At 38.3% G+C, this 26,370-nt stretch overlaps 1 protein-coding gene across 1 annotated transcript in view; it reads left to right on the plus strand.

Moving 5' to 3' along the window:
- Positions 1-9,549, plus strand: part of NDFIP1 (Nedd4 family interacting protein 1) — a 41,054-nt gene extending 31,505 nt beyond the window's left edge. The window contains exons 7-8 of the mRNA XM_039836410.1: positions 2,870-2,975; positions 8,505-9,549. Coding sequence (XP_039692344.1) covers positions 2,870-2,973 — 104 coding nt within the window. The 3' untranslated portion in view covers positions 2,974-2,975; positions 8,505-9,549. The remainder of the gene's footprint in view (positions 1-2,869; positions 2,976-8,504) is intronic.
- Positions 9,550-26,370: the final 16,821 nt, after the last annotated feature.

Here is a 26,370-nt window from a genome sequence, read left to right on the forward strand (position 1 = left end):
CACTTCTCTGGTTCCCCATGTGACCAATGGGGCACACTGATAAGATGACTTTATAGTCTGGATTTTTTTCCTTGTGAGTTACTGCTACAAAGCGTTCACAAACTGAACCCCAAATTGCTTATAGACATATTGTAATCAATTGAACTACTCATGAATGAATGTGTCCCATCATCAGTTGGATTGGTCAGTAGGAAACAGGAAATATATAGCCTGGCTATAAACATAAGTTCTGGAAGAACCATTATTGGGTTTCCAGAATTCTTTAGTTCATTATTAATGAGAATAAGAATTATTTTGTGATGAGGAGGAGGTTTTTTTTAATGCCAGGCATTTTAGCTTCTTGGTCTCAAGATCATATTTTTTACTTTAAATATTTATTTAAAAATCTTCCAAGACATTTTAAAGCAAAGAAATGAACAATGAGGTGAATATTGTTGGCTTTTTCATTCTTTGTGAAGAAAATGTTTTTGATAACAGTAACAGAGCACCATCATTTCTATAAAATAGTAATAGCAGGGCTATCCTGTAGCTATTAAAGATGTTCTAATCACCTTGCTCTGCTTCTGTGACATCACTTTTTTCTCTCTCTCCTGTTTTGGTACTTCTTACTTAATGGCAGTGCTGTTACATGGTCTGGCTAGCACAGCATAGCACACACCCAACAGGTACTTAATACAGTCAGGACCTATCTTCTTTGCCTAGGGTGACAGAGCCATGCATTCCTGACCCTAAAACGTGCAAATCATCTATCTCGCTATCCCTTACCTCCCCAATAGCATCATCTACTCTATTATTAGTCATTAGAATTCTAAGGAAAGAAAAATAGTGATTTTTCTCCCTCGATTACTGAGAAGCTTATTATATTAATAATAAAAATGACCTACAGGAGAGTTACTTCGGAGGAATAGTTTCTAGGCTTGCTTATTCTCTAAACCAGGGGTCCCCAATCCCCAAGCTGCAGATTTCTGTGGCCTGTTAGGAACTGGGCCACACAGCAGGAGGTGAGCAATGTGTCAGTGAGCAAAGCTTCGTCTGTATTTGCAGCTGTTCCCCAGCACTAGCATCACCACCTCTGCTCCACCTCAGATCATCAGGCCTTAGATTCTCATGGAACACCGGTCCCCGGTGCCAAAATAGGTTGGGGACCACTGCGCTAAACTCTGTCTTTAAGAGAATGGCTGACTTCCCTCTTCCCCAGATCCTAAAGTTCAAGCAAACCCTGAATGGACCAAAGAAAAATCATTAAAGTATATTTTCAGGTTGATCGCTAACAACATAGATTAAAGAAATTTAATAGACTGATTTCTTAACTATATTAAAGTTTCATGGGAGATAAATTTATGATGCTTTATAATTGATCATTCTTGCTATCTTGTTGCTTAAAGTGGTGAGATTTTGGATGTGTACTTAATGCATTTGGACCCAATGTTTGGGTCATTTTTGGAACTTCTCTTGCAAAGAGAACAAATTTTTTTGGCGTTTTCCCTGTAAGGATCAGGTCTGCACAGAGTTCTTAAGGTGGCAGCTCATGAGCTACATCTAGCCTGTAGCTGTTGGTTTGTTCTACAGTTATTTTGAGAAATTTTTTTTTATTGGTTGCCATCATTTAAAAATCAAAAGTTTTCACATAAAATGTCTAAATTATTTTTACTTTTCTTAAAAATGATAATATCTAGCAAAACTGCACTATATACATGGCACCTGCCCTTTGACTGGATCTGAGTTGTAGCTATCCCCTCCATACAGGCTGTGTATACTCTAGTTCACTAGGATCCCCCCAACCAGCATTTGAAGGGGTGACTCTTGCTCTTCAATCTTGTTTTGGTGCCAAACAATGGTGTTTACTGAGCTCAGTGCTGATGACACTTGGTTACTGCCAAAAATCAATTCTGAGTACAAAGCATTTCCCACCACTGAGTATGTTTTAAAATGTATCCACAAGAAGTTACTGCTAACAGGTACAGATTTTTTTAGGGGTGATAAAAATGTCCTAAAATTAGATATGGTTTTGGTTGTACAACTCCATAACTATACTAAAAGCCAGTGAATTGTACACATTAAATGGGAGAACTTTATGGTACGTAAATTATATCTTCATAAAGGTGTTTTAAAAATGTGTCTAAGACTCGGACCATCTTTGAAGGAGTGTATAAGCTCCCGTGGGAAGGGCATATCACCTTCCTGCACACTCTTCCAAGAGGTGCAAACTTCTGTGAATATATAAATTCTGGTGTAGCCATACAAAATCAGCCTTACTCCTTTACCTGTCTGGTAAATAAATGTCAAAGTACCCTTTTTTTTTCTCTTAAGAATAAAGAAATTAAATTTGAGACTGTAAGAATTACTGTAAATAGGTAAGAGGATCCTGACATCTAGTGGACAACATTATGTACAACATGCGACAGGGAAAAAAATTGCATGTCAAGAAAGGATGAAACTTTTTTTTACTTGGAAAAAAGTTTATAATCTCTCTTTTTGTAGTTATCTTGGAATAGATTTTAGAATTCAGAAGATAGGTTTTTTTTGTTTGTTTGTTTTTTAAATTTTAGAGCTGTTTTATTTTGAAGATAGGTTTTGATAATGCTTCTCAGTAAGGCTTCCAAATACAAATGTTTGCCCCATTTTTTTTTTTTTGACCAATTATATTCTGAATATGCAGAAGAGACTTTTATTTGGTTCTTATATTTTCTCATTGAGAAGTGGAAATTTTGGTGTGGAAATCCTTCAGAAAGTTTGGAGGAAACTGCTCATGTTTTGATAGCTTTTAGCAGAAAAACAATGAAGTAGCGCTATCAAGAGGGATATTTTTTGGGAGAGGACTTAATGTGGAACTTGTAAATTCATTCTTGACTTTTTTTTTTTTAATTAGGCTTTCTCCTGTTTCTCAGAGGATTTATCAATTATGCAAAAGTTCGGAAGATGCCAGAAACTTTCTCAAATCTCCCCAGGACCAGAGTTCTCTTTATTTATTAAAGGTATTAAAGAAAAAAAAACTTTTATAGTCCCTATAATCATGTGATACGTTGAATATTTCTATTCAGGTTTAGAGTAGAGCATACCTCCTCTGGTTGGGGATATAGAGAAGGTAAGGGAGTCACAGTCATTGCTTTTTAGCAGTTTCTGGTTTAGTGATGGATGTTTCTACAAAAAAACTGTAGAAAAGCAAGTTAGAAAAACTGCCATAGGAAAAAACGTTATCTTATGTTCTGACATTGCAGAAAAGACAGGAGTCTTAGTAGTCATCAGGGAGTTAGGATATTTGGCTGGGACTCAGGGTTCTAGATCTTTGGATCTTGAATCCCCAAATCACTCCTTATTGTTATACCAGTCCCAAAAGACAGTATCAAGAAGGAGCCTTTCAGGCCTAATCACTTAGCTCCCTGAACCCTGAGTCTGAAGAGACCATGGGATCCTTTAGGGACTCCTTTTGCATGGGCTGCTAACAAGCCCACGAAGGTTTGCATTTCTTAAAATTAGTCCGGGAGGCTTTCCTTTGCTTCAGGGTCACAGCACTGATATACCACTCTGGTAGTAAGGAAGGTCAAACCGAAGGAAAAGAAAAGGAGAAAGGGCTTGATCCCCTGCCTAGAATAGGAGTACTAAGCCCAGCTCTTCTTTGAGTCACGTGTTTGTTTTTCCCCAGAGGTTGATTGCATCTTATTTCAGCTGCAAAAAAAGAAGAGATAGGGAGTCTCGGAAAGAGAAGAGTACACTGGAGAGAGGCCTCTCATAATAAGATGTAATAGACTTCTTGGACCTCACCCTTTGTTCCTTAAGACTGTTGAGGACGGGTGGATCAGTCCTGGCCCCTAGGAGTCTTGAGCAACACCTAGGGGCCAGGCCAGTCAAAAGCCTCAGGCAAGGCCTTGCCAAGGGTGTAGGAATTGAGATAAACCTTAAATGATAGGTAGAATTTCTACTAGTGGAAATTGGATAGTCAGGGGAAGAATTTTATAACCACCTGAGGCAGAGTGGAGAACAGAAATACAGGCAGGGAAGTATGGCACTTGCTCAAGGGACAGCAGTTTGATTGTAGCATCAAGGAGTCGAGGGTCAAGGCTGGAAAGCCAAGTTGAGACAGTGTTCTCAAATATCTTGAGTACTAAGGCCATTTGCAACAGAGTCAATAGAATTCTTGGAGTAGCCCTTTAAACCCAGTGATGTGTTGGCTCAGTGCAAGGCTAATAAGCCTACATGAACGTCAGTGTATTCTGTGTGAACTGTTGGGTTGTAATAGTTTATATAGGTAATTGTATGCTAAGAGTGGAGTTCTCAATTTTGAAGATTCATGTAGGTCTCAGAATGTATGTTTCTAGAAAAGAAAGTATACCATATTTAATTTGCCCCCTGGTGGAACAGCATTGAAATTTTTTAAGTAACAGAATAATATGATGAGAATTTCTTGAATGTAACAAAATTTTTTTCAAGCATGGTATATTAATAATAACATTTATAAACTTTTCGATATTATCAGATACTGTATTAAGCACTTTACATGTATAGTTAAAAGTACTTATACAAGTAACAGAGGGCTATAGTGATAGATAAGCTCAGATTCATGCATGGTAGAGTGTAATCATAGGCATTTCTTATAAAAGTTAAAGCATACAAAGAACTTAGTCTTGTGTTGGTTAAAGTTGGTTTATTCAAGGAAATACTTTTATTGGAAAGAAAATTTTAATCATTAAGAGTACCATCTGTGTTTATGATTTTTTTAAAGAAAGGTAATGTTTTATTACATGTTTAAAAAGTGTGTGGCATGTCCTGAATTGGAATTAGGTTACAAAGCCTGGACACACATGGACATTGACACCACTGGCCGAGGCCCTAATGCCTGTGATGGATCTTTCTTTGTGTTTAGGACATCCCAACTTTAAGAAGCTTATCAGATGTTCTGTGCAGTTTTATGCAAGTACCATTGTCATCTTTTTTCTTTCCTCTCCATGTCTGATAATAATTTACGATTACTTCCAAGTCTTTAGTTTAACTCTTACCTACCAAAGATCCAAAAATTAATTCTTTGAGATTGCTACAGTTTGCTTTCTTACAAAGGGCGCTAAAATCACCGACAGATTTCCCCAAATTCATTGATTCCTAAATTGTAGTGAGGGAATAGATTTCTTACTTTTTTTAAAATACTTTTTCTAAGTCTAGCCAAAAGGTAGCTATGAATTTCTAAATGGACTGAGGTCATACCTCTGTCTGTTCTCTTCATTCTTCTCTTAGAGAGAAATTTGCATCTTCAGTAGAGGATTGTACACATTATTCATCTTGCTTCTAATACATAACAACCAGGCAGAGAGAAAGCCTGAACATCTCAGTTTTCCTGAATCGTTAAAGACTTTTTTGACGGTTTTTCGTTTATAAAATTTGTTTTTATTTTGTGTTCTGGGAGTATCCTAAATGTAAAACAAAGCATCTCTAGGGTTATGATTTGTATTAGGCAATCCTTAGTAATAATGCTGTTGGAGGTGTAAAGGGAGATTATAGACCGGCTTGTCTCTGTATTTTGGAGTCAGGAGCCTTAAAGTGCTTTAGGAGTTCTCAGAAAATCAGAGGTCTGTGAACTTCCTCCATAGGAGGGCAGAGGAGGGCTTTTTTGCTTTTCTGTCTGACTTTGCTATTCTGGTTGATTTGAAATCATTCCTGACGTGCCCAGAGTATTCAGAGCTCTAAATTAAGGGTTTGGGGACTTAGAGCAGCATTTAGAATTCTAATGACTTCCTTACAAATTTTCACTATCCCCAGAGGGGATAAACCATAGTATCCCATGAGACTGAATTTCATTCGTCCGTTGACAGGGGTAAGAACTGTCCATTCAGATCCAAAAGTATAATATTTTCTTTCTGTAGTTCAGAGAAAATTTAGTTTAACTAAGCTTAAAGATGTGCTAGAAAACCATCATGTAAATTATAAATATTTTTTCTCTCATTGAGACTTTTTGCTTTCTTTAATGAAGATGTCACTAGTTAAATGCTAGCCATAGGCTTACTTTTTGCCAGAAAGACACAGAGAATTTTAAAAATAACTTTGCTCTAACAGAATAATAACTTAATGCCCATGCTGTGCTAAGACCTAGCATTTTACTGGAAAAAGGCATGAGAATAGTGACTTTCCTATTCAGGCTATCCAAAACATAGTACATACAAACAAACCTTGAAATGACCCCAAAAGGCTGCTTTCTAATCATAGAGGCAGCTCTTAGCTTCCCATTTGAAGCCCATTTAAGCTTAAAAAAGGAAATCTGGCTTCTCCCCCACAGTAAGAAAAACCAGAAGGAACTGCTAAAGGTGGGCACAGTGGCACCGAGAAGTGTGACCACGAGGAAGCAGAAAAAACAAGATGTTTCTTCTGTGTTGTTTAAAAAGAAATAGATACCTGTTAGAAACATCTTTATCTGAAATGGTAAAAAATGTAAGGTGTTCATACTTTTTCTTAATTAACTAAACTAGTTAACTAGAAAATAAATTTTTATGGATGACTATTTCCTTTGGTGTTGCCAGGGAGTTGAGGGATTAGCCACAATAGCCATAAGGCGGTAAACACAATTAACTGGTATCTAACACTATTCCAAGAGCACTTGTACATATGAAGCTTAATAGATTTTAATTTCTGTTGTTGTTTTTTTTTTAACCACATCTGAAATAGGAAAGAGAGCTTGTAAGCCCTGGTATTAAAGTCTTTCATAATTAGATAGTGATTGCTTTGACCTGGTGAGCTATACCTATTAGGCATCAGATATTTTATCTTCTTCCATATGATGATACATGCTTTCATTTCTCCCTTTCTATAATCTTCTTCCTCCTTAATACCTCTCTTATTAAAGAAAATTCACCTCAAGTTAAAATTTGGTTTATTGGACTGTGTTATAAGGTAGAAGGGTTTCCAGTGGAATTTTTGCTTAAAAAAGAAAATCACATAGCATCCAAGAAGAAATGGTTGTCTTCTTGAAATTAAATGATATGTAAACTGTTGAATTTCTTTTGTTTTTGAAGCGATATGATCTACAGTTTAGTAAAGATGTCCACAGTCCCTAAAACCTGTCTGTCCTCCAGTTTGTGTTCCACCATTGTTTTTGTTAACAGCTTGTGAGTTAAGTTGATCTAAACAGGCCTCTAGATCTTAGAGAGATAATTAACTTCTGTGGAAGCAGCACAAGCTAAGCAGAATGGCCAGGTAGTTATCTAGACTGTATCACATGTTCTTGCAAACTCCATTATTTTTCATCTGTTAATGGAAACTGATAAAACTGAAGTTACTTAGGTTTGTTTTGAGTCCAGGCTCATTGCAAAAACTTCCATTTGATAACAGTCCATCAATTTTCTTTTTGAGTTCCTTATGTTCTTGCCTTTGTCCCTGCACATTTTGAGGTCTCAGTCTAAAGAAAGGTTGCACTTGTGTCAGTATCATTGGTTTACTTCAAATCAAAATACTAACTGAATTTGGAGTTTGGGACAGTATTAACAGTTTTAAAAGAATATGTTGATTTCCTCCAGTGTTGTAGCTTCTCTGCATTTTGTCAGCCTTTTAAAGATTTACACAGTTGTCTAATCACAAAAGATATAAAAGGGCTGGTCGTGGCTTTTACAGTAATTTGGAAAGATGGAAAAGTAAGATAAGGGCCTATATGATCCCATCCAACTCTCACTTGGTACACAAACCTCACTTGGGGCACAATGTAGCTTCTTGATAAATATTTAACTAATATATCTCTTTAGCATTTCTTTTAGCATTAATATAGGGAGTTACTTGTACTTTGTCGTGTTATTTCCATGAGAACCAAAAAATATATTATGCCAATACAGAAATGCCTCGAAATAGTAGATGAAAACTACGTTTAACAAAATATACAGACATTATTTTTGAGAGCATTTACTTCAGTCATGTACATTTCTTTTTAAAAGTTAGTTTTGGGCTATAAATATTGTTTTTTTCCAGAGATAATTGCCCAAAATACATTGACTTTTTTCCTAATTGATTTTTTTAAAGTATTTGTGATGCCTATGAGTTTTTAACTTTGCCATGCTCTAAGTACAGCATGACATCATAGGCATCCTTATGGGAGCTCTTCCTTGCGTGAGATCTGATAGAATTGGCAGGGTAAACAGCAGCTCAGGCGTATTAGGAAAATGACCTGTGTGCTTGGATCCTACTGTCTCTCTGGCCACAAGTTTCAGTCATTACTGTTGAGGTTAAGTGTGTGATGATGGAAGTGCTATTTGCATTCTATTCTTTTATTAGGAAGTTTGGAGAAAGACAGACCCCTGACTGGATGGGTCTTAAAGAAAGTGTTCAGGTTCTTTCTAGTTCTAGAGTCTTTGATAATTTTAAGAAATTTTAACGTTTATTGAATGCTATGATGTCAGTGTATAGTCATCTTAAAGCTATGTTAAAATGTACTTCTATGTCTCTAAACATCCTGCCTTCTTTTGTGACCACATCCTTCTCTCAGCCAAAATAACAAGCTAACTAGAATTTCAATATTCAATATCCTTCTCTGGCAGATGTTTTCTGGCAAAGGCCTTCCTGCGTTTATGAATTCTCTCTCAAGAAGCAAGAGAACACCTGCAGGAAGTGAATCAAGATACAGAACACAGAGGAATAATCACCTGCTTTAAAAAAATAAAGTACTGTTGAAAAAGATCATTTCTCTCTATTTGTTCCTAGGTGTAAAATTTTAATAGTTAATGCAGAATTCTGTAATCATGGAATCATTAGTGGTTAATGTTTGAAAAAGCTCTCGCAATCAAGTCTGTGATGTATTAATAATGCCTTATCTATTGTTTGTAGTCATTTTAAATAGCATGAGCCTTGTCCCTGTAGTCAGTAGGGGGCAATCTTGCTTTAGTCATCCTCCATCTCAAAATGAATTTGGAATTAAATATTTTAGTGTAAGATATGTATGGCCATTTTAAAGGGGTTTTCTCAAAAGTTAAAACTTTTATTTTGATTGTATTTCTGCCCGTAATTCATATTTGCTGTTAAAATTAATCTAGAAATCTATTCCATTGTACTGTGAACACCTGGAAGCAAAACCATAGTGCAAAATACATTTAAGGTGTGGTCAAGAATATGTTCTCAATTGGTAAGTAAAAAGCATTAATTTTTTTAATAGTCTGTACTCTAAATTTTATAGTACTTATTGTTCTTTGTTGTGTACTTAAGGGACTGTAAAGGCATTGTCACTGTATAAAATAGAAAGGACAAGGACAAATGCAGCTTAATTATTAAAATGCAATTCTTGACACTTTTCTGTATGATTAGAGTCCCTTTCCCCCCCCTTTTTTTTTTTTCTTTTATCTCCTGATGATTAGGCCAGAGGCTAGGAGTAGGGAGGGATTAGGTACAAGGAGCAAAGAAAGAATTAGCTTGGAACTTTTGAGATGATCCCTAACATACTGTACTACTTGCTCTTACAATGTGTTAGCAGAAACCAATGCTTTATAAATGTAGAATGGTGTGCTTTCTGCCAAGTGGTAATTCACCTTGGTTTGCTATGTTAAAACTGTAAATACAACAGAACATTAATAAACGTCTCTTGTGTAGCAACTTTTGCTGTAGATTAGTGTTTAATTTGTTGGTTTGCATTTGTTGATTGCTAAGACAATTTTTTTCTAATCTTCATTTATACACATTGCAAAATCAGTCAATATAAAGAAATTGGTCTTGGGCCAACTTTTCTTTTTTTTTTTTTTAGCACAGGAAGTTTCCTTCTTTCACATCATAATCAATACATTCCTAAAACTATATGTGAACATTGGTTCTACAAAAGATAATGGAATAAAATACAGAAGAGATGTAGAGATTTTAAAGCATCCTGGAATTCCCAATTGTGCTTCATTTAATAGACATAATCTTAGATAATTTATTTGCAGTATTTTCTGCGTGGCCTCTGCGTTTACCCTTTCTCTCAGTTGAACACAGCCAACTGGTTTAAGTCCTTTGAGCAAGCACTGAGTTGAGGCGAAAGATTTCTCATTCCTTCTGATTTTTATTCTTGTCTCAATTGTGTTAAATTTAGAGACCGGTGGTTCTTATAATATCAGCCATTTGATATTTTCCCCCTCTTCCAGTTACTCAAAATATGAAGAAGAAGTGCAACAAAATGGTCAAATAACCACACAAAGCAGCACTAGCATGGTGTGATAGCTGCAATTGTTCATTTATCTGCTACAGGTGAGCGTCTGGGTTTAGCACAGGAAATCTGTGTAGGAGTGTCAGTGTGTGATGCACAGAAGTGTAGGTGGTTTGAAAGCTAAACAGGGAAATTGAGAACGTCCTGGACTCATGTCAATGATCAGTCTAACTAGTTTATTGATTATTATAAGTAATAGGATAGTATAGCAAGGGGTTTCATGAAAGCCTCTGAAAGTTTTTTTATTTTGAATTAGATTATACCAACAGTAGAATTTGAAAGAGTATATAGCCTATAATGTTCTAAATTTCAGAATGAATATATCTCTAACTGAATAAATGTGGACACATGCAACAGAACTGTAAATTATCTTACAGGACAGAATAATCTTTACCTAAATCATTTAAATATTGTGGACTCGCGTTGTGTTTATTCTTTAGGTCCTTGTGCCTTATTTGGTCCTGTATATTCAGGGAACTGAAATATTCGAAGTTTCTCTTTGTACATATTAGGTGGTCTGTACGACTTGGTCAAATGTGAACCTACAGTTTGATATGCTTTAAGAGTCCTTAGTCAGAATGACTAACAAAAATAAGAGCAACATTTTAAAGATTTATTTCCAGTCTTGTAGGAGGATTTTGTATTTGTTTTAATTTTATTTAAGTTAAAGAACTCTTATTATTTTCTTTCCAGTTCTTCACACAATAGAATTTGACCTCATGTTTACACTATCATTTTTCCAATAGATTTTCTGAAATCAGATTTTTGGTTCAAAGAGTTAATTATTTGTGTATAACATGGAATTATTTATCATTTATATCATCTCAGACCCAATAAGTATCACCTGTCAATTTTCTTCCCAATAAAAATTTTTCCCAGTGTCTTCAAAAAAAAAAAAAAAGAATACTAAAGATGATGATTTCTTTTAAATGTTCTAAAAGTCTTTTCAGATGCATAAAGTTGGTACCATATGTCACCTAGATCGTAGATTCCTTACTCTTCATTTTTCTCTCTTATTTTCTGTCTCTCTTTGGTAGGTTCATTATTAAGAATAACTCTTTTAGAAATGGGTAGGTCTTTAAATTATTTTGAAAGGGAATATTGAAGAACCACTACTATTTGCTTACGTTTATGAAATAAACTGGCTTTGACCTTGGCCTGAGGGACAACCAGGGCTCACCTATGGCCACAGAGATCTCTCATGTCTCTTACGTGACATATTTACAAACTATGTTTAAAGGATTCTGCATAGCTATTTTTTTTTTCAGGAAGTTAGATTGCTTATTATGAGAATAAAAGGTGTTATCAAAATTTACTTGTTAAAAAATACTAAGAATGACTCTTTACTAATAAGATCAATTTTGTGTAGAGTTTTAAAGAAACAGCAGTTTTAGTGAAGTAAATAATATTCCGATTTTTTTTTTTCTTCTTGTTAGGTATAAGTCATCTGACTTGAGCTGTGGCCCAGCATGAGTCATTTGTAGCACAGATCAAATTTCTTTTGACCTTCACTATATTCTTGCACTAGAATATCCTCTTCTTAGCTGTTAAGTGTTTATATTTAAAGGAAGAAATAACTACTGAAAGGGAGTTTCAAGGCCATTAGAAGTGATAATTCAATTTAAGTGGTTGCCTGAGGTGGCAAGATTCTGGAGGTGAGAATCAGCAAATACACACCCCTCAGAGTGTGTAGAATGGAGCACTGGCCTCAGCTTTGAATTCAGCCGTACCACTCCTTCCTAGAGTGCCCTTTGACAGGTAGCCTCTGAGTATTGGTTCTTCACAGACTCTGCTACTAATAACGTGGAGGACATGTCAAAGAAATACACCAGGAATTCCCAAAGGGGAGAATAATTTTAGCTTGACTAAAAGGTTTTCAGGAGGAAAAGATAGTGACAAACTCATTTTTATATCATCCCCATTCTAAAAAGAGGCTTGTTTTATAACCCAGTTTATTGTATCACCTACTACTTTATGGCCTATAGAAAGACTTGCTCTTATGGAAAATCTGTGAATGGAGACCTGTCCTGAGGACAGTTTCCCTGTCTATAAGATTTTTTAAATATTCCATCTACAGCATGGCATTTTGATCTCCTCAGCCCTCCAGTTATTCTCAGAATTTGTCACTTAAAGGATAGAGACATTATTCAAGTTTTGGTTTAATATCTGTTTTTACTTAAACATCTGTTTTTTTTTTTTTTTTTACCAAAGGGCATGTTTTCTGATTTTGAGAGTTTTAATTCTTAAGTTCATCAGTTGGTGAATTAGCAAGATGTAAATATAGAGAATTCATTTGCATTTGTGCAGTATTCCATCCAGGTCAGAAACTAAGATGTAATCATATGAAATAGACATCTCCCAGTCCTGCTTTGTTATGTTCATCCTGTTCTAAAAGTAATTTGTTTTTACCATTTATGTTGGAAATAAAATGTTTAACTTTCCCCGATCCGTATGTGATTGCAGGTTTATAGACACCAAAACTGACAAAAGTGGTTTCCTTTAAGTCTTAGAAAGATTAGCACTGGAGCTCTGAGAAAAAAACTATATTCAGTTGTACTGTGAACACCCAGAAGCAGTATTCATTGTTATGCATTAGTTGTCTGGAAAGTTCACGAGTGGTATAGCAGCGCGGGAACGAAGAAAATGGTTCAAAAACTTAAATCTCAAATAGAGAAGGTGATTTTTTGACAAAGCAATTATCAGCTAAACTATAGTAAGGAAGGCCTGCCTTCTGACTATGAAACCCAGCTTGACTCTCCTGGAATTCATCCTGAGCTGTAGTGACTTTTTACCTTGCATGTTAGGGTTTGCATTCACGTCCCCTACTGAGAGCTGCTTCCCCCATTTAAGCCAGTTACTTCCTGAGCCAAGTAAGAGAGCACCGGAGCAACCTGTTATATCTCGGCTAGAGTTTCACTTGACACATCCTTTTCATTTGCACAACAGTCAGAAATGCCTAAAATGTTCCCTTAAATGAGGTTTTAGAATTTTGCCATCTGCTTCCTGATTCCATGTCTTTTATCTTGACAACATTTCACAGGTTTTATTTGAGTTTAGATGTCATTATGGTCATTTTCATGTTTCCTTTTCTCTGATTATCAACATCGAAGATTTACACATCCATGATTTCTTTCCACTTTATATTTTACTTTTTGGGATTGCAAATAAATTAGTAAGCAAGCCACCGGATGGATCAATATTTTAACCAACCCTTTTATTACTAGCATCATTTGGTATTATTATATAGTTGTTTAAAAAAAGAAAGTGGACACTAATGGCCAAAAAAAGCAAAATAAGCGGTCTCCTTTTTTTTTTTTTTCTTTCTTTCAGTCTGACTCAGTGACTCCCAAGCCTTAGATCTGTGTACCCATGGGCATGTGTATGAGGAAAGCCTTATTTGGGATAGTTATATATGTTGTTCCTGAGGCTACAGATGGGGTGTAATCTGTACTAGATCTCTCACCTGTGTGTGGCCTTAAGCCCTCCTGTGATTTATCAGTTCCCTAGATTTAGGTATTAAAATCAAACTTTTATGTTTTTCTAACACCCATCTGGTGGAGTAATAAATGGTCAGACTTGGTTCCTGCCAAGAGTTCTACAGAGCTTCCAAATAAGGATAATAGGTAAGAACTCATTTCAAAATCTTCACTCCAAAAAAGAAGGTCGCATAGAAGAAAGTCGCAGAGCATGTAGACCTACACTTAAAATTGTGAGTTAGTTTTTTATTAGAATATTTGCATGGCATTGATTGTTGGCTAAAATTGAAAATGTTTTTTTCTTTGTGTAGGTCTTCTCAAAGCTCATGGCTACTATATTTTCCTCTTCTTTACGCCAAGACTGTAACAAGGAATGTGTATACAAAGCAGTGGAGAAAGGCCATAGGGAAATTAATTTCTAAATATCTGGCTAAATGTGATCGTGGACTCTTCCTTGGAGGTCCTTTAAAATAGAGTAGAACCTCCTCGATTGGAATTGTTTAAGGGTAAAGGAAGAGGAATGGAATTATCAGGCCCTTAAAGTCCCCAAGAGTTCTAGAGGTTTATATGTGGCCCATGTCAGTGACAGATGGAACAGCAAGTTCAGCAGATGTCACATCTGTTCCCAGGCAGTGCCTCCTTTAATGCGGCGACCTTCCGGGAGCATTGCAAGAGAGAAGGGAGTGCGTCTAGACTATGGTAAACTTAATTCAGTTGGTTTATTACCTACTGTTGACACTTTTTTAGAGATCCAATGATGAAAAAAAGTTGCACTTTGCTCAGAATTCCAAAATAAAACAAAAAACCACTCTAGTCTCTGAAACCATTTTCAAGCCTTTGCATATTCTGAAGGAATTTTATTTAGGCGGCGTTTCCTAATATTATTTTTAAAAGTCCTTCCCCTAAGGGACCATGGGTGGAAGGAAGAAAGATTAGATAGGTGAGGAGGGCTGGCCGTGGAGGAAATGAAGTCTGACTCGTTCAGAAAGGAGGACTGATGGAAGAGTGTGGCAAATCTGTTCCTTTTGTTCTTTGCTCCTGCTTTAATCCTTTAGACACAGGGTAAGATTGCCAGCTAATTGCTAGGAGCCCCCTACAAAAGAGGATTCGCCTAAATTGAAGAATGAATTTAAAGAGTGACTAAGGATTTTTTAAAAAAATTCTTCCTTCATTCGGGTCACTTTTCTTTACATGTGATTATGTCTCCAGGAACTGGTTGGATACTTCTCGAGAGGTTTTCTTTACAAAAAAGAAAAAAAAATCCCTGAAATTCCAAAGACTTTCACCCTCCACTGTAGCATTTATGTAAGAGTGTGATGAACTAACTAGACTGTAGTTCAAGCTTAAAAAAAAACAAGACTAATGTGTTTTATGGTGGCATTTTTATACAAGTGACTCATTGGTAGAAGTATATGGACCATTTTAAAGTGCAATCTGATCTTTCAGGGGGAGACGTTTAAATTCTCTGAGTACAGACACTGTACTTAGGACAAATTATTTTGTTTGTACCTTAGTGCCAATCTTAATCATGTCCACATTGGGTGCTTATTTTCAAGTAATACCCGATCCATCCAAAAACTATACTAAAAATTGTCGTTAAAAACATATCAAGTTTTAATAGCAAGCCATGGATACTTTTACTGCCTTTTATTTATTACTGGCTGTATTTTATTAGAAGGAAAGGTAAATAAATGTGTTTTGCAGAAAATATGTAATGTAAGTCAGCTCCGGTAGCAGTTAGGTTATTATTTTTTAACTAGATGATGCAGCATTTACACACTTAGTTTATTAGTGACCTTCTCGTAAAATTTTTAGGAACACGGGGCCAAGCAGAGGTCATAAGTTTATCCAAGCTGGCCCTGAAGAGCACTACTTTGGTGACATCAGAGAGCTGAAGAGAAGCCAAGACACCTTCCCTGCATCTTCAGATTCCAAGTGGCCTTGGCTTCACCTCCATCTACGGTATTTTATTCCCCTTGGAAAGACAGATGAAATTTGGAAAATCACCTGTGTCAGGAGTGATAAAGTTCTACTTTTGAAAAAGAGTTTCTATATGTTGGAAATACTTGTGCTCTTGCTTTTTTCTTTTTATTTTAAACCACTTTTTTTTTTTTTGCGATATGATTGACATATAAAAAGCTGTACCTGTTTAATTTATACAATTTGATGAGTTTGGAGATACATATATATCTGTGAAACTATCGCCACTGTCTTATGCCATCAACATATCTATGACTTTCAAAAGTTTTTTCCTACCCTCTTTATTTTTTATTATCTTTTTTTTGGGAGGGGGATGTTATAAGAACACTTAACATAAGCTCTACCCTCTTAGCAGATTTTTACGTACAATACTGTTAACAATGGGTACCATGCTGCACAGCAGATCGCTAGGACTTACTCATCTTGCATAATAACTGAAATGCTCTGGCTTGCATATAGTTGTTCTAGGCCTTTATTTAATATATATTTATTTTCATTAGCTGATTATGATGTGTATGACCTTGCCTATAGTGTACACAAGATTGTACAAGATAGCCCCTGGCCACAAGGAGATTCTTCTGGTCTAGGGATGGGGTTGGGCAGGACAGAAGACAGTGCTTTCCTGTCCAAGGAATCTTAGTATGTTATTTTCTCTGCCTTATTTGTATAGTGGTGGAAGAAGCTTTTTATACTTTTTAAGTTATGATTACCTGCTTCTAAATTTCACCAGAAGGGCGCTAAAGATCGTTATAAAACCAAATACCCTCCAAGTGAGGAAAGATTACTGCCACCTGGCGAAGCTACCCCCGAGGAGCCTAGAGGAATGGAATGGGCAGCATCTCGGGGTGCTGCGAGTCTGCGACCTGGAGTACCAGCTGCTCATGGGAGAGGCGAGCATGCATTTACTAGGCCAAGGCTTGAACACTCACTCCTCTCTTATTAACTGTGTAATCTTGGGTCCTTCATGTGCCCTCTCCAAGTTTCCTCTCAGTACTGTCTTTAGTTCTAAAAATATCGTAGGTAAAGTGCCTGGCACATAGAAGACAGCTCTTTGCAGCTCTCCAACCAGCTTCAGAATTGGATCCAAGGGCAGGACATGAAAAGCACAAACCTGTAACTCAAACCAAGGGCTTTCGTTTCCTTCTCAGGACCATGTAACTTTCCTAAGTTCTTCCTTTCCTCATTCTTTCTTTCCTAAAGGCTGTCATTAGACCATCCCTAATAAATCACACCACTCTTCCTCCTAAATCCCCGCAGTCCAGATGAGAATATGACTTCCTCTTGCTTTTCTGGTAATACCATCATGTGTTTATGTAGGACCTTATATTTATATACATGTTTGTTTGATCCTCAAAGATTACTATAAAAGGGATTATTATGCGTTCTTTACCACCAAGCAACCAAAGCCTCCCTCCCCCTGGCAAATCATTTTTCAACACTCATCACATCAAAACACTCTGTAAGTCCAATCAGCTCTGATTCTCGTTTCCTGAGTTCTATAGGCTGAAATTCTGGCCTCCTTTTTTCTTGGGCCACTTGTATTATGTTACAGAATTTGCCATAAACTATATCTTTGTGTGGATTTAGGTCTTCTAAGTGTCCCTTGAACTTCTCATCCATTGCCTTGTTTCTTTCTGCACTTGCTTTAAATTCTTTTCTGCTTCTTCATAGACCTTCTTTGCCAGCCTCTCTGCACCTCCCCCTAACAAGCTTTCCAGTGCTTCTTAGATCACTCTACTTCTCTGCCTTTTCCTGTCGTGAATTCCTACACGTTTCTTTTCTACAACTGCAGAGAAGGTCATTTTCTCAGTGGCCACCTCTCCCTTCCCCTTCTCATCTTGCCTGGGCCATGTCAACCCTAGTTACTTTCTGCCTTCCTTCACCGTCCCACTTAGCCCCACCCAACAAGTAAAGCACAGGCTTTATATTCCTTCCCGAAGCCTTCCAGTTTGAGTTCCTGAATGCTCCTAGGTAGATGTTCCTAGCCTGTGTGTCTGTACCTTTACCCCGCAAATCCAAGCCTGCCCAGGAACGACTTGCTTGTTTTCTCCTTTTATTTGGGATCTGGGAGCTTTTCACAGATGTGGCCTTTGTCACAGTGTCCCCAGGCTTGCCTCTTCTCCATGCCTCTCGTGTTAGTTTTGTTTGGTCATTGAACAGAAGATGTTGGGGTGTCTTCTGCTCACTGTCCTTCTCTACTTTACATGAACACAAAAGACGTGTGTGTGAACCCATGGCAAGCTTTGAGTCTATATGGTGTTCCATATAGAAAACCTGGCAGTCGACTAGCCCCAGTAATCCTCTAAATGTTTCTGAACTACCTTTCAAGAAACAGTAGGATTCTGTCAGCTTTTAATTGGAATTTTATCTTCTAAAAATACCTTTAATCATTAAAAACAATAAAATATCTTTATTTGAGTATGTATTCAACCTGTGTAGTTATTTGTGCAGTGATTTACAGACCTAAGTGGAGCAGAGATTCAAATTGAACATGTAAATGAATTTGCTTAATAAAAGCATTTTATCTGCTCATATTTGGGTCTCAATAAGATTTTATTTACAAACAAAAAAAGTTTTTCAGTTAAAGTTTGAAAACCACTGCCTTAGGTGCACTCATCTCTTCGCTGTGCCTCAAGCTGTTAGACCATCAACATTTTTTTTTACCCCTTGGTCTTCTAGGAGTTTCTAAAAATACCCTGATTTTGCAAAAATAACCAACAAATCTAAAAGTTACTCTAATCTCACTACCCACCAAAATCAACTGTTTGCTCTTTTTCAGCCTTGTTTTTATTAATTTATCCTGTTTATATAGTGTGGTACTCGCCTACCAGCACAGTCTGATGAGATGAGGTCTCTCATTAAGCCATTCTGCTTATGTCAGATGTTACATTTTTTAAGTCTTTTTGCTACACTGAAGACTATCTTGCCTTTTCCTGCTTTTCAACTAGTTTTAATGAATCTTAAAATGGTAGTGTTTTTTGAGTCAACTTCTAATGCTGCTTTTCACTATTTCATTGCTGAGGAGTGTGACTAGGCTTTTGTAAGTTAAAACAAAGGCTCCTGTAATCTTCGTCATTCATTAATAGGTATCCAAAAGAGACCCAGTTTTTCTGGTGATCTGAAATTCACATCAAATTCCTTGACCCCAGGGATTAAACCGACAGTGAATACATGTATTATTGTTGTGTTGCAGATGCCTCCCTTAGATTGATAGTAATGGATACCATGGATGGAACATTTATCATGTGCTAAGTACCCTGCTTCGTTCTTTATACACATACCTCATTTAATCATCATCCCAAACTTTTGGGGTAGGTAATCATATTATTCTCATTTTATACTTTATAAAAGGGAGGCTCAGAGTGGTTAACTGACTTGCCCTTTATAGCTCTTGAGTGATGAGGCTGAGACTAATTTGGTCTGTGTTGTCGGAAGGTGAACTCTTAGCAGTGATACAACACCTGCCCCTCCTGCTTCTTTTTAGTCTCCTGCCCCTTCTCGATCCATCTGTAATACTTATTCCTTTCTCTTTCCCCAGGGCTTCCAGCCTGCCAACTCCTCTTTATTGGAAGTTCTAGGGGGTTCTAGCCTAGAGGCACAGAAGATCCATGCTAACACAGCCACCCGAGGTGGCCTCTGGTCCTTGCGTATTCTCTATGGAGTAGGTTCAGACCCGCCTCTCATCACTGTGTCACCCCCATCTGGCCTGGACCTTGAGCTTGACTTTAGCTTCCCCAGCTTGCACTACAGGGTTTTTCAGACAGGACTCGCTGAAGATAGGAATCTTTCTTGCTACTGCTTAAATGAAGTGATTTCTGCAGGCTCTTAGAGTTAGCACTGGACAGAGACAGGACTGGTGTCTTCACTCTCAAATTATGCAGAATGACATCTTGAGACAGTATGTTGATACAAATTCTTAATAGCTTACATTTATTCAGCACTTATTGTGTCCAAATGCTGTTACAGTGCTTTTTAATCTTATAATAATTCAACAGCAAAGGCTATTATCCCCATTTTACACTGAGGGAGCTGACTTAGAGAAGTCTGGTAACTTGGGTAAGGTCACACAGGGATATTCTGACCACTAATCGATACTTCTTTCTCCTTCCCACCCCTTACCCGCCAAAGGTAATCCATGTTGATTATGGAAACATTTCAACTCTGATTTTGTAAAATCTGCCTTCTGTCAATAATGCTAAATCTGGAGTCCTTTTTTAACCTCTTAAAATGCCACTAATTCTAACGTGTACAGCTGTGACCCTTCATGGGAAAAGCATCGAGTCTTTAGACTTCTAAGAATAAGCTTGTTTTCAAAAAGGGTGTTTGAAGTTGCCCAATTGATGTCATATATATTGAGCTATTCCTGAGAAATATTTATTTAGATCTGAGAACTGATTACTAAAAACAAAATTTATTATATTAACAGGTCTACTACTATTAGTCTCATCCTTTTAAATTGAACTTTATTGTTTTATACTCACTATTTAGGTTGCAAACTTGCAGGAAACAGTCTATAATATTTTATTATCCTTTCATACACCTTTCCTGGAGCTTTATATATACTATAACCAGTACTTCTCAGACCATAGCATGCATATGAATTGCCTAAGAATCTTGTTAAAATGCAGATTCTGGTTTAGGAGGTCCAGTCTGGGACTGGAGATTCTGCATTTATAGCAAAGCTCCCAGATGACACCTAGCCTGCTCTAATCCACTTAGTATTCAAGAAAGAAATTCACATTCAAAACTCTTGCTTTACAAAAGCTGTTTACTAAATAACCCTAAACTCAAATGGTTAAAAGAAACAACCCTGTCCTCTGCTTCATAGCAGTCTGATTTTCTTTGGGCTTAACCTTGACTCTCTTTTCTGTTTACATTAGTGCATGTGGGTAAACTCACTAGCTTCCTCTCTGTGCTTCTTTGTGAGCTGAGTCATTCATCTCTTTTAGTGTGATGTGGGTGGGTCATGGCTTCAACTAGTGCATATGTCCTGTTTCAAGGACCCACAGTGAGTTTCCCAGAAAACATTTTCTCAATCTCAGTTGTTACAAGATCTCTGTAAGGTGGGGTAGGAGCCAGGGACAAAGACTCAGAGCCCCAGAATTGAAGATCAACTTTGTCCTGCCTGTGTGCATTTATCTGATAAAGTACAGGAAAAATTTGCCTCCCTCCACCCTGACTCCGCCTACCCTGAGCCTTGGCCTGGGCTAGAATGGACTCCGGATGGCAATTATGGATGCTCAGAGCACAAAAGGTTTCTTGTTTGCCCAAGGGTCTATCGGTGTTTAAATAGAACCAGCGGAAGCTCAGGCACACTGTATCAGCAGCTTATCGGGATCCATGGTTTTTCAGGTACATTGCTAGTCCCTCGAATTTACCCAGCTACATCAGCACTGAGTTAAAAATTGCAAGGCCAGGCTGTACTGTGCTGAGATAGGGCAGGGAAAACAAGCCAGTTACTGAGGGTAGGGGTGTGTGGGGGTCCTTGAGACTTTATTTACATTTTGCCCATGTAGAGAATAAAGCTGTGGTAGCCTGTGTATTAAAAGGCACCCAAGAGAGAACCAAAGTCTGGTTTAGGAATGCATCCAGAATGTGGGCTGACTCTAGGCCTTTCTCGGGGCAGAAGTAGGTGGAAATACCTGTTGGTACCCGGGCTCTCCATCTTTGTTTAACAGGTCTATAGTCAGCTCAGGAAGTGGTTAAAGGGGGTATCAACTATAAACACCTTAAAATTGTATGCAGTTTTGGGGTTTGCAATGTGTCTGCATGCTTATTTCTCTGGGAGCGGATCCATGACCCACAGGACTAAATGCTCCTGTGCTATTTGGGCCGCATCTTCTTGTAAGGAAATTTTCAGAACAGATAGATGAGTAGCCTACTTTAGAATGAGCTCTTCCATTTATAAAGATCACTCTTACTGTCTAAGCACTTGTTCTATGCCTGGCGTTGTACTAAGCACTTTATGAGTATTACCTTGTTTAATTGTTAGAACAATCTTATAAGATAGAAAATTTTATTTCTATTTTACAGATGAAGAAACAGGCTTAAAGGGTTGTGATTTGTCCAAGGTCACAGAGCTAAGTAAACGATAGAGCTAGCATCTGAACCTGGGCTTTCTGATTATATAGATCTTAGCACCATGGAAGGCTGTCTCTAATGTTTTAACATACTTGTTTGAGTTTTTCATATACATTGGTTAATTTGTTTAGCTGACACAGAATTGTCCCAAATCAGCTTCATGAATTTTGCCCTACTTATATACCACCTATATTATTAAATTACTATTTAATTTTTATTATTAAATATTATTAAAAGTGTTATTACTTAGCCTCATCTTAACCAATATCCATAACCATTGATGTGCTGTTTCATTGCTGTTTTTGAATTCACACTGAAATAACTACATTACCATTCAAATGAAAAATGTTATGTGCCACCTACCATCATTTAAGGTACCATCAGCATATGGGTCCTGCACTTTGAGCAATTCTGATGTAAGATGGAAAGGCTGCATATCTGTATTGCAGCCAAACTGTGGGTGAATTACAATAGCCTTTACACCCCGAACTGACCTCGGGCAGCCTCTCTTGCCCAGGCCTAGGCTGCCTCACAGGGTGTGGTCCTGGGAGCTGAGGGGTGGCTGGGTTGTCTCCGGTAAAGCTGTTCTAGGGGAGACCACACTCTATTTTTCAGGGCCTGTTTTCACTGCTCCAATATGACAGTGGTGCCAAGAAAAAGAATATTATTTTGCTTGCCTTGAGGGGGTTGAAAGATTCTGGGGACTGGAGCAAGAATCTGTCTGTACTCAAGTTGCTGTGTGCTCCTGCTAAAGAAAGTTGCTGGGGTACTGGGGTAATGGGAGAAATAGCCTTGCCAGAGGCAGAATTTGGGTGGTAAGGGTCTCAGCCTAGGCTGAAAGAGGCCTCTAACTAAACTCCATTTGTTCCCATTTCTATCTTAAGCAAATGTTCCTCCCTTAAATTCCATCCTCCCTGGGACATAAAGGGAAATTTGAAGTCCTACGGCCTAAAATTGTGTGTGCATCTGACTTACATCACCATGTCTTTAATACAAACAGCTAAAGAATAATTCCTAATTTCCTGACTTCACTTTTACACCCAGTATGTGCTAACACCCTCCGTAACTGAACACCCTTATTCTCCTCCCCCCAATAAAGTTGCATTTTACATGTTAAACTCCCCAGTCTTGGGCCTGTAGCAACTATGTAATTTGGCAATCTCGCTAACTGCCAAGTGGGAGAGGATGGCAGCATACTTGTGCCAGGATGCGGGGAGGGAAGGTCCTCGTGTCTGCCTTCTCGCAGGGGTCTGGAGAAATCTAAAGTAGGAAAGGTTTTATTTTTTTAATTTTTTTTTATTTTTATTTTTATTTTTTTTTTTGAGGCCCAGCTGGTCCTCATATCTCTGACTAGGCCCACCTGTAGCAGAAAAGTGATTATTTGTCTGCCTCACACCTGATCTGATATCTTGGTCATCCCAGTGATTGCCTGTCCATGGCGATTCCAGCTGTTACTATTTCAGTACAGGAATGCTTTCTGTTCATTGTGCTTAGCTTTACTGCACCTCACAGAGGATGAGCATTCTATAAATTGAAAGCAAGACCCTCTACCAGCTAAAAGATTATGACTGCTTTACTGCAAGACTCGCTTTACCGCAAGTCTCACTTTACCGCAAGACTTGCTTTACGGTAAAGCTGCCATTACTGCAGTGGTTTGGAGCCCAACCTGCAATATCTCTGAGGAATGCTAGTACCAAGAAGTGTGGTGGGGGACCCTGTAAAAAAGAAAGAAAATGAAAGAAAAGTCTCCTCTTGGATTTGGCTCAGCGTTTCGCATTCTGACCATCCTCATCCTTGTGGGTCAGCATTAGCTGACCCAGAGACTCCTCTGGGAACTGCAGTGTTCTGGACACAAAACACTCCCTGTTCTTAGAAGTGCGGTTCCTAGTCTTCCTTGACTGTCTGTCCTCCAAAATAGCTTGGCTTGACCAAGGACTCAAAGATACAGTGCTCTTAAAAATGGCCGTTGCCAGCTTTCAGCTTCATATTCCATTCTCCAGAGCCACCCCTCCTCCCACCGGGACCCTGTGGGTCAAGTTTATGAGAACACTAGGCACAGATGGAATGCTGCCAGTCACAGGCGATTCTGAGGGAGATAAAAAGCACATCTTTGACCACTTCTTTACCAAACAGACCCAAGATGTGTAATTAAAGGCCCCGGGGACTCTACTGGAAATAGGTTTAAACTTGAGGTAATCCCTTCTGGCACTTCCTCTTCCTAATCACCATCAACTGAAATCAAACAAATCCACCTGGCTCCAGCTAGTGAGTCTGTAACCAGAAAGGTCATGGAGGAGCGATAAGAGAAGAAAGCGGCCACAAACAGCGTTACTGGAAACACATGTCGGGACGTGTTAGAAAGTGACTCCTGCCAGGACCATCCTGGCCCTGAGATGGGCCCACTCTGCTGTGGAGAAGCTCATTCTCCCCCACTGAGAAGGACTGTTAGTGGAACCGAGTTTGGGAGCTTGTTGGTGCTCTGTGCCTTTGTCTCTTCTCTGTAAGAAGTGGCACAGCCAGAATAACTGGAGGTGCGACAATTCTTAATGTTCTTTTAAAATTAATTTTTTCCCTTTTCCAAAAATAATGCATGGCCATTATCGAAAATGCTATTTGATAAGCAAAACAAAGAATGGAATGATGGCCCCTAATTCCACCACACAGTGATTGTTCTGCAAACATTTTGGTGCATCTTCCAATCTGTTTTTGATGCATGCTCGTGTACACAGGTGTAAAACATATCAACACGCATGCATGGGAAAGGTTTTTTAAAAAAGTATCAAACCGTATCGTCACACTGTGTAAACTATCTTTAGCTTGCTTTTTGTCTCAATCTGTCTTGAGCATCTTTTGTCATAGTCTCGCTTCACAGCATTTTAAGTGGCTGAATCGTATTCCGTCGCCTGACTGTATCATAATTTACTTTAATAATCTCTTGTTATTGAATTTTTAGGTTGTGTTCAATTCCCATCCCTCCTCTCCCCCCATTAAGCTATGTTGTGGAAACATCCTGACTACTGGGCTTTTGGCTGAAAGGGTGGGTGTCAGCTGGTGTGAGCCTGCCCAGGCCAGCTCAGCAGCACCTCCCTCCACTTGAAGGGAAGGAGACTTTGGGCTTCTCACTGGGTGAGCCTGTGCCCCACGTACCTTGAGGACAACCAGAGAACAACTCCGGGGGTAAGGGCCAAGCAGGTCCCTCCCTGGTGCTGAGGGCATGTGGGCTGCAGAAGTAAGGAGGTTACTCTAGGATGACATGGCTTGGGGTGGGGATGGGGTAGTTTTCTGAGGGCAATGAAATATAGAATTGCATGGAGCTTTAAAGAAAAAGAAGTCTTCATTCCTTTCCTGGGTTGTCTTTGGTCCCTGAACTCAAGTGGTGGGTCCATGCCAAATGGAGGGTCACGATGCTAAAAATCTAATTATGTGAACTTGGCCCCCAAGGTTATGCAGACAGCTTACCTGTGTGTCCCCCTCCACACTCACATGTGTTCTCTACTGTGACATTTGCAACGGGATTGCAATTAGGGAAAACTGCAATGTCAAGACAAATAGAATAAAACAGCAGTGAGCATGTAGGGAGCACCTACTATGTGTCAGGCTGGTGCCTGTTACCATCGTCCTGTTTCAGGAGAGGAACCATAGGCATTGAGAAATGTTGAGTCGCCTGCCTAAGGCCTTTCAGCTAGGAAGGTGGAGCTGAGATTTCATCCCAAGTCTGACTCCAGAACCTGCTCTCAGACAATGGTGCCGCATTGCCTCATTATGAAGCATTTACAACAACTTTCTATGCAGGCAGGTTTATATACATAATTATAGTTAACAGGACAAGCTAAGGTCATAGTGAAAAAAAAATGTCACTGTTCAGGGTTATTTAGACAACGAGCTTTGCGAAAAGCTGGGGTCGGGCAGAGGGAGAGGGCAGGTCCTGGAAGCATTCTGTCAGAATGGTTTCATAGGAATTTGTCACAACAGGAAGTAGGACTAATGGGTTATATTGAGTGTTTGTATCTTGGGGTAGGATATAACTTCAAATGTTTACTATTTTGAACTGAATTTCTTAGTTCGAATATCTTAAATGACTATAAATACATAACCTCAGATTCGTTCCATCTAAAATTCGAGTATGCATTCCAAAAGTTGGAGTATAGCTTTAAAAACAAATGGGAGCAGAATTCCAGTTTTGTGCTTTTTGAAGTTGTTTCCAGCCTTCAGATTTTGCCTGCGATACTAATAATTTTGACCTGATTGACTAAAATGAAAAAAGGCCTCGAAAGTCAAGAATGTGCTCAGCAGTGTGTGCATGCTGTAAGATCTAAAAACTGTCAGTGAATATCATATGGTGAAGAAAACTGTGGAGTCATTACAGCCACGTGGGAGCCTGGAAATCACGCATCTTCAGTGCCATCCCTGGGAAGGAAGGAGCAAAATATGGCACTGAGCCATCTGCCCACACTGAATATGAAATTCCTCCCACAGAGGCATGGACCCTGGGGAAGGGATGTTTCCTTCAGAGTAGCTGCTGTTGCTATGATTCCAATTTGGCCACCCGGTCCCTCAGTCAGAAAGACAGTTGTACCAGGTTTGTGTGAGGTTATTTTCCCTGACAGTTCTTCCAGTTTTACAGAACTGTATTATAAGTTTCTATGTACAACTTTTTAAGTGTACAAATAAAATTATACTTTTTTTTTTTTTCAAAAA

The sequence above is a fragment of the Pteropus medius genome, unplaced genomic scaffold (assembly GCF_902729225.1).
Source record: "Pteropus medius unplaced genomic scaffold, Ma_sr-lr_union100, whole genome shotgun sequence".
NCBI lineage: Eukaryota > Metazoa > Chordata > Mammalia > Chiroptera > Pteropodidae > Pteropus > Pteropus medius.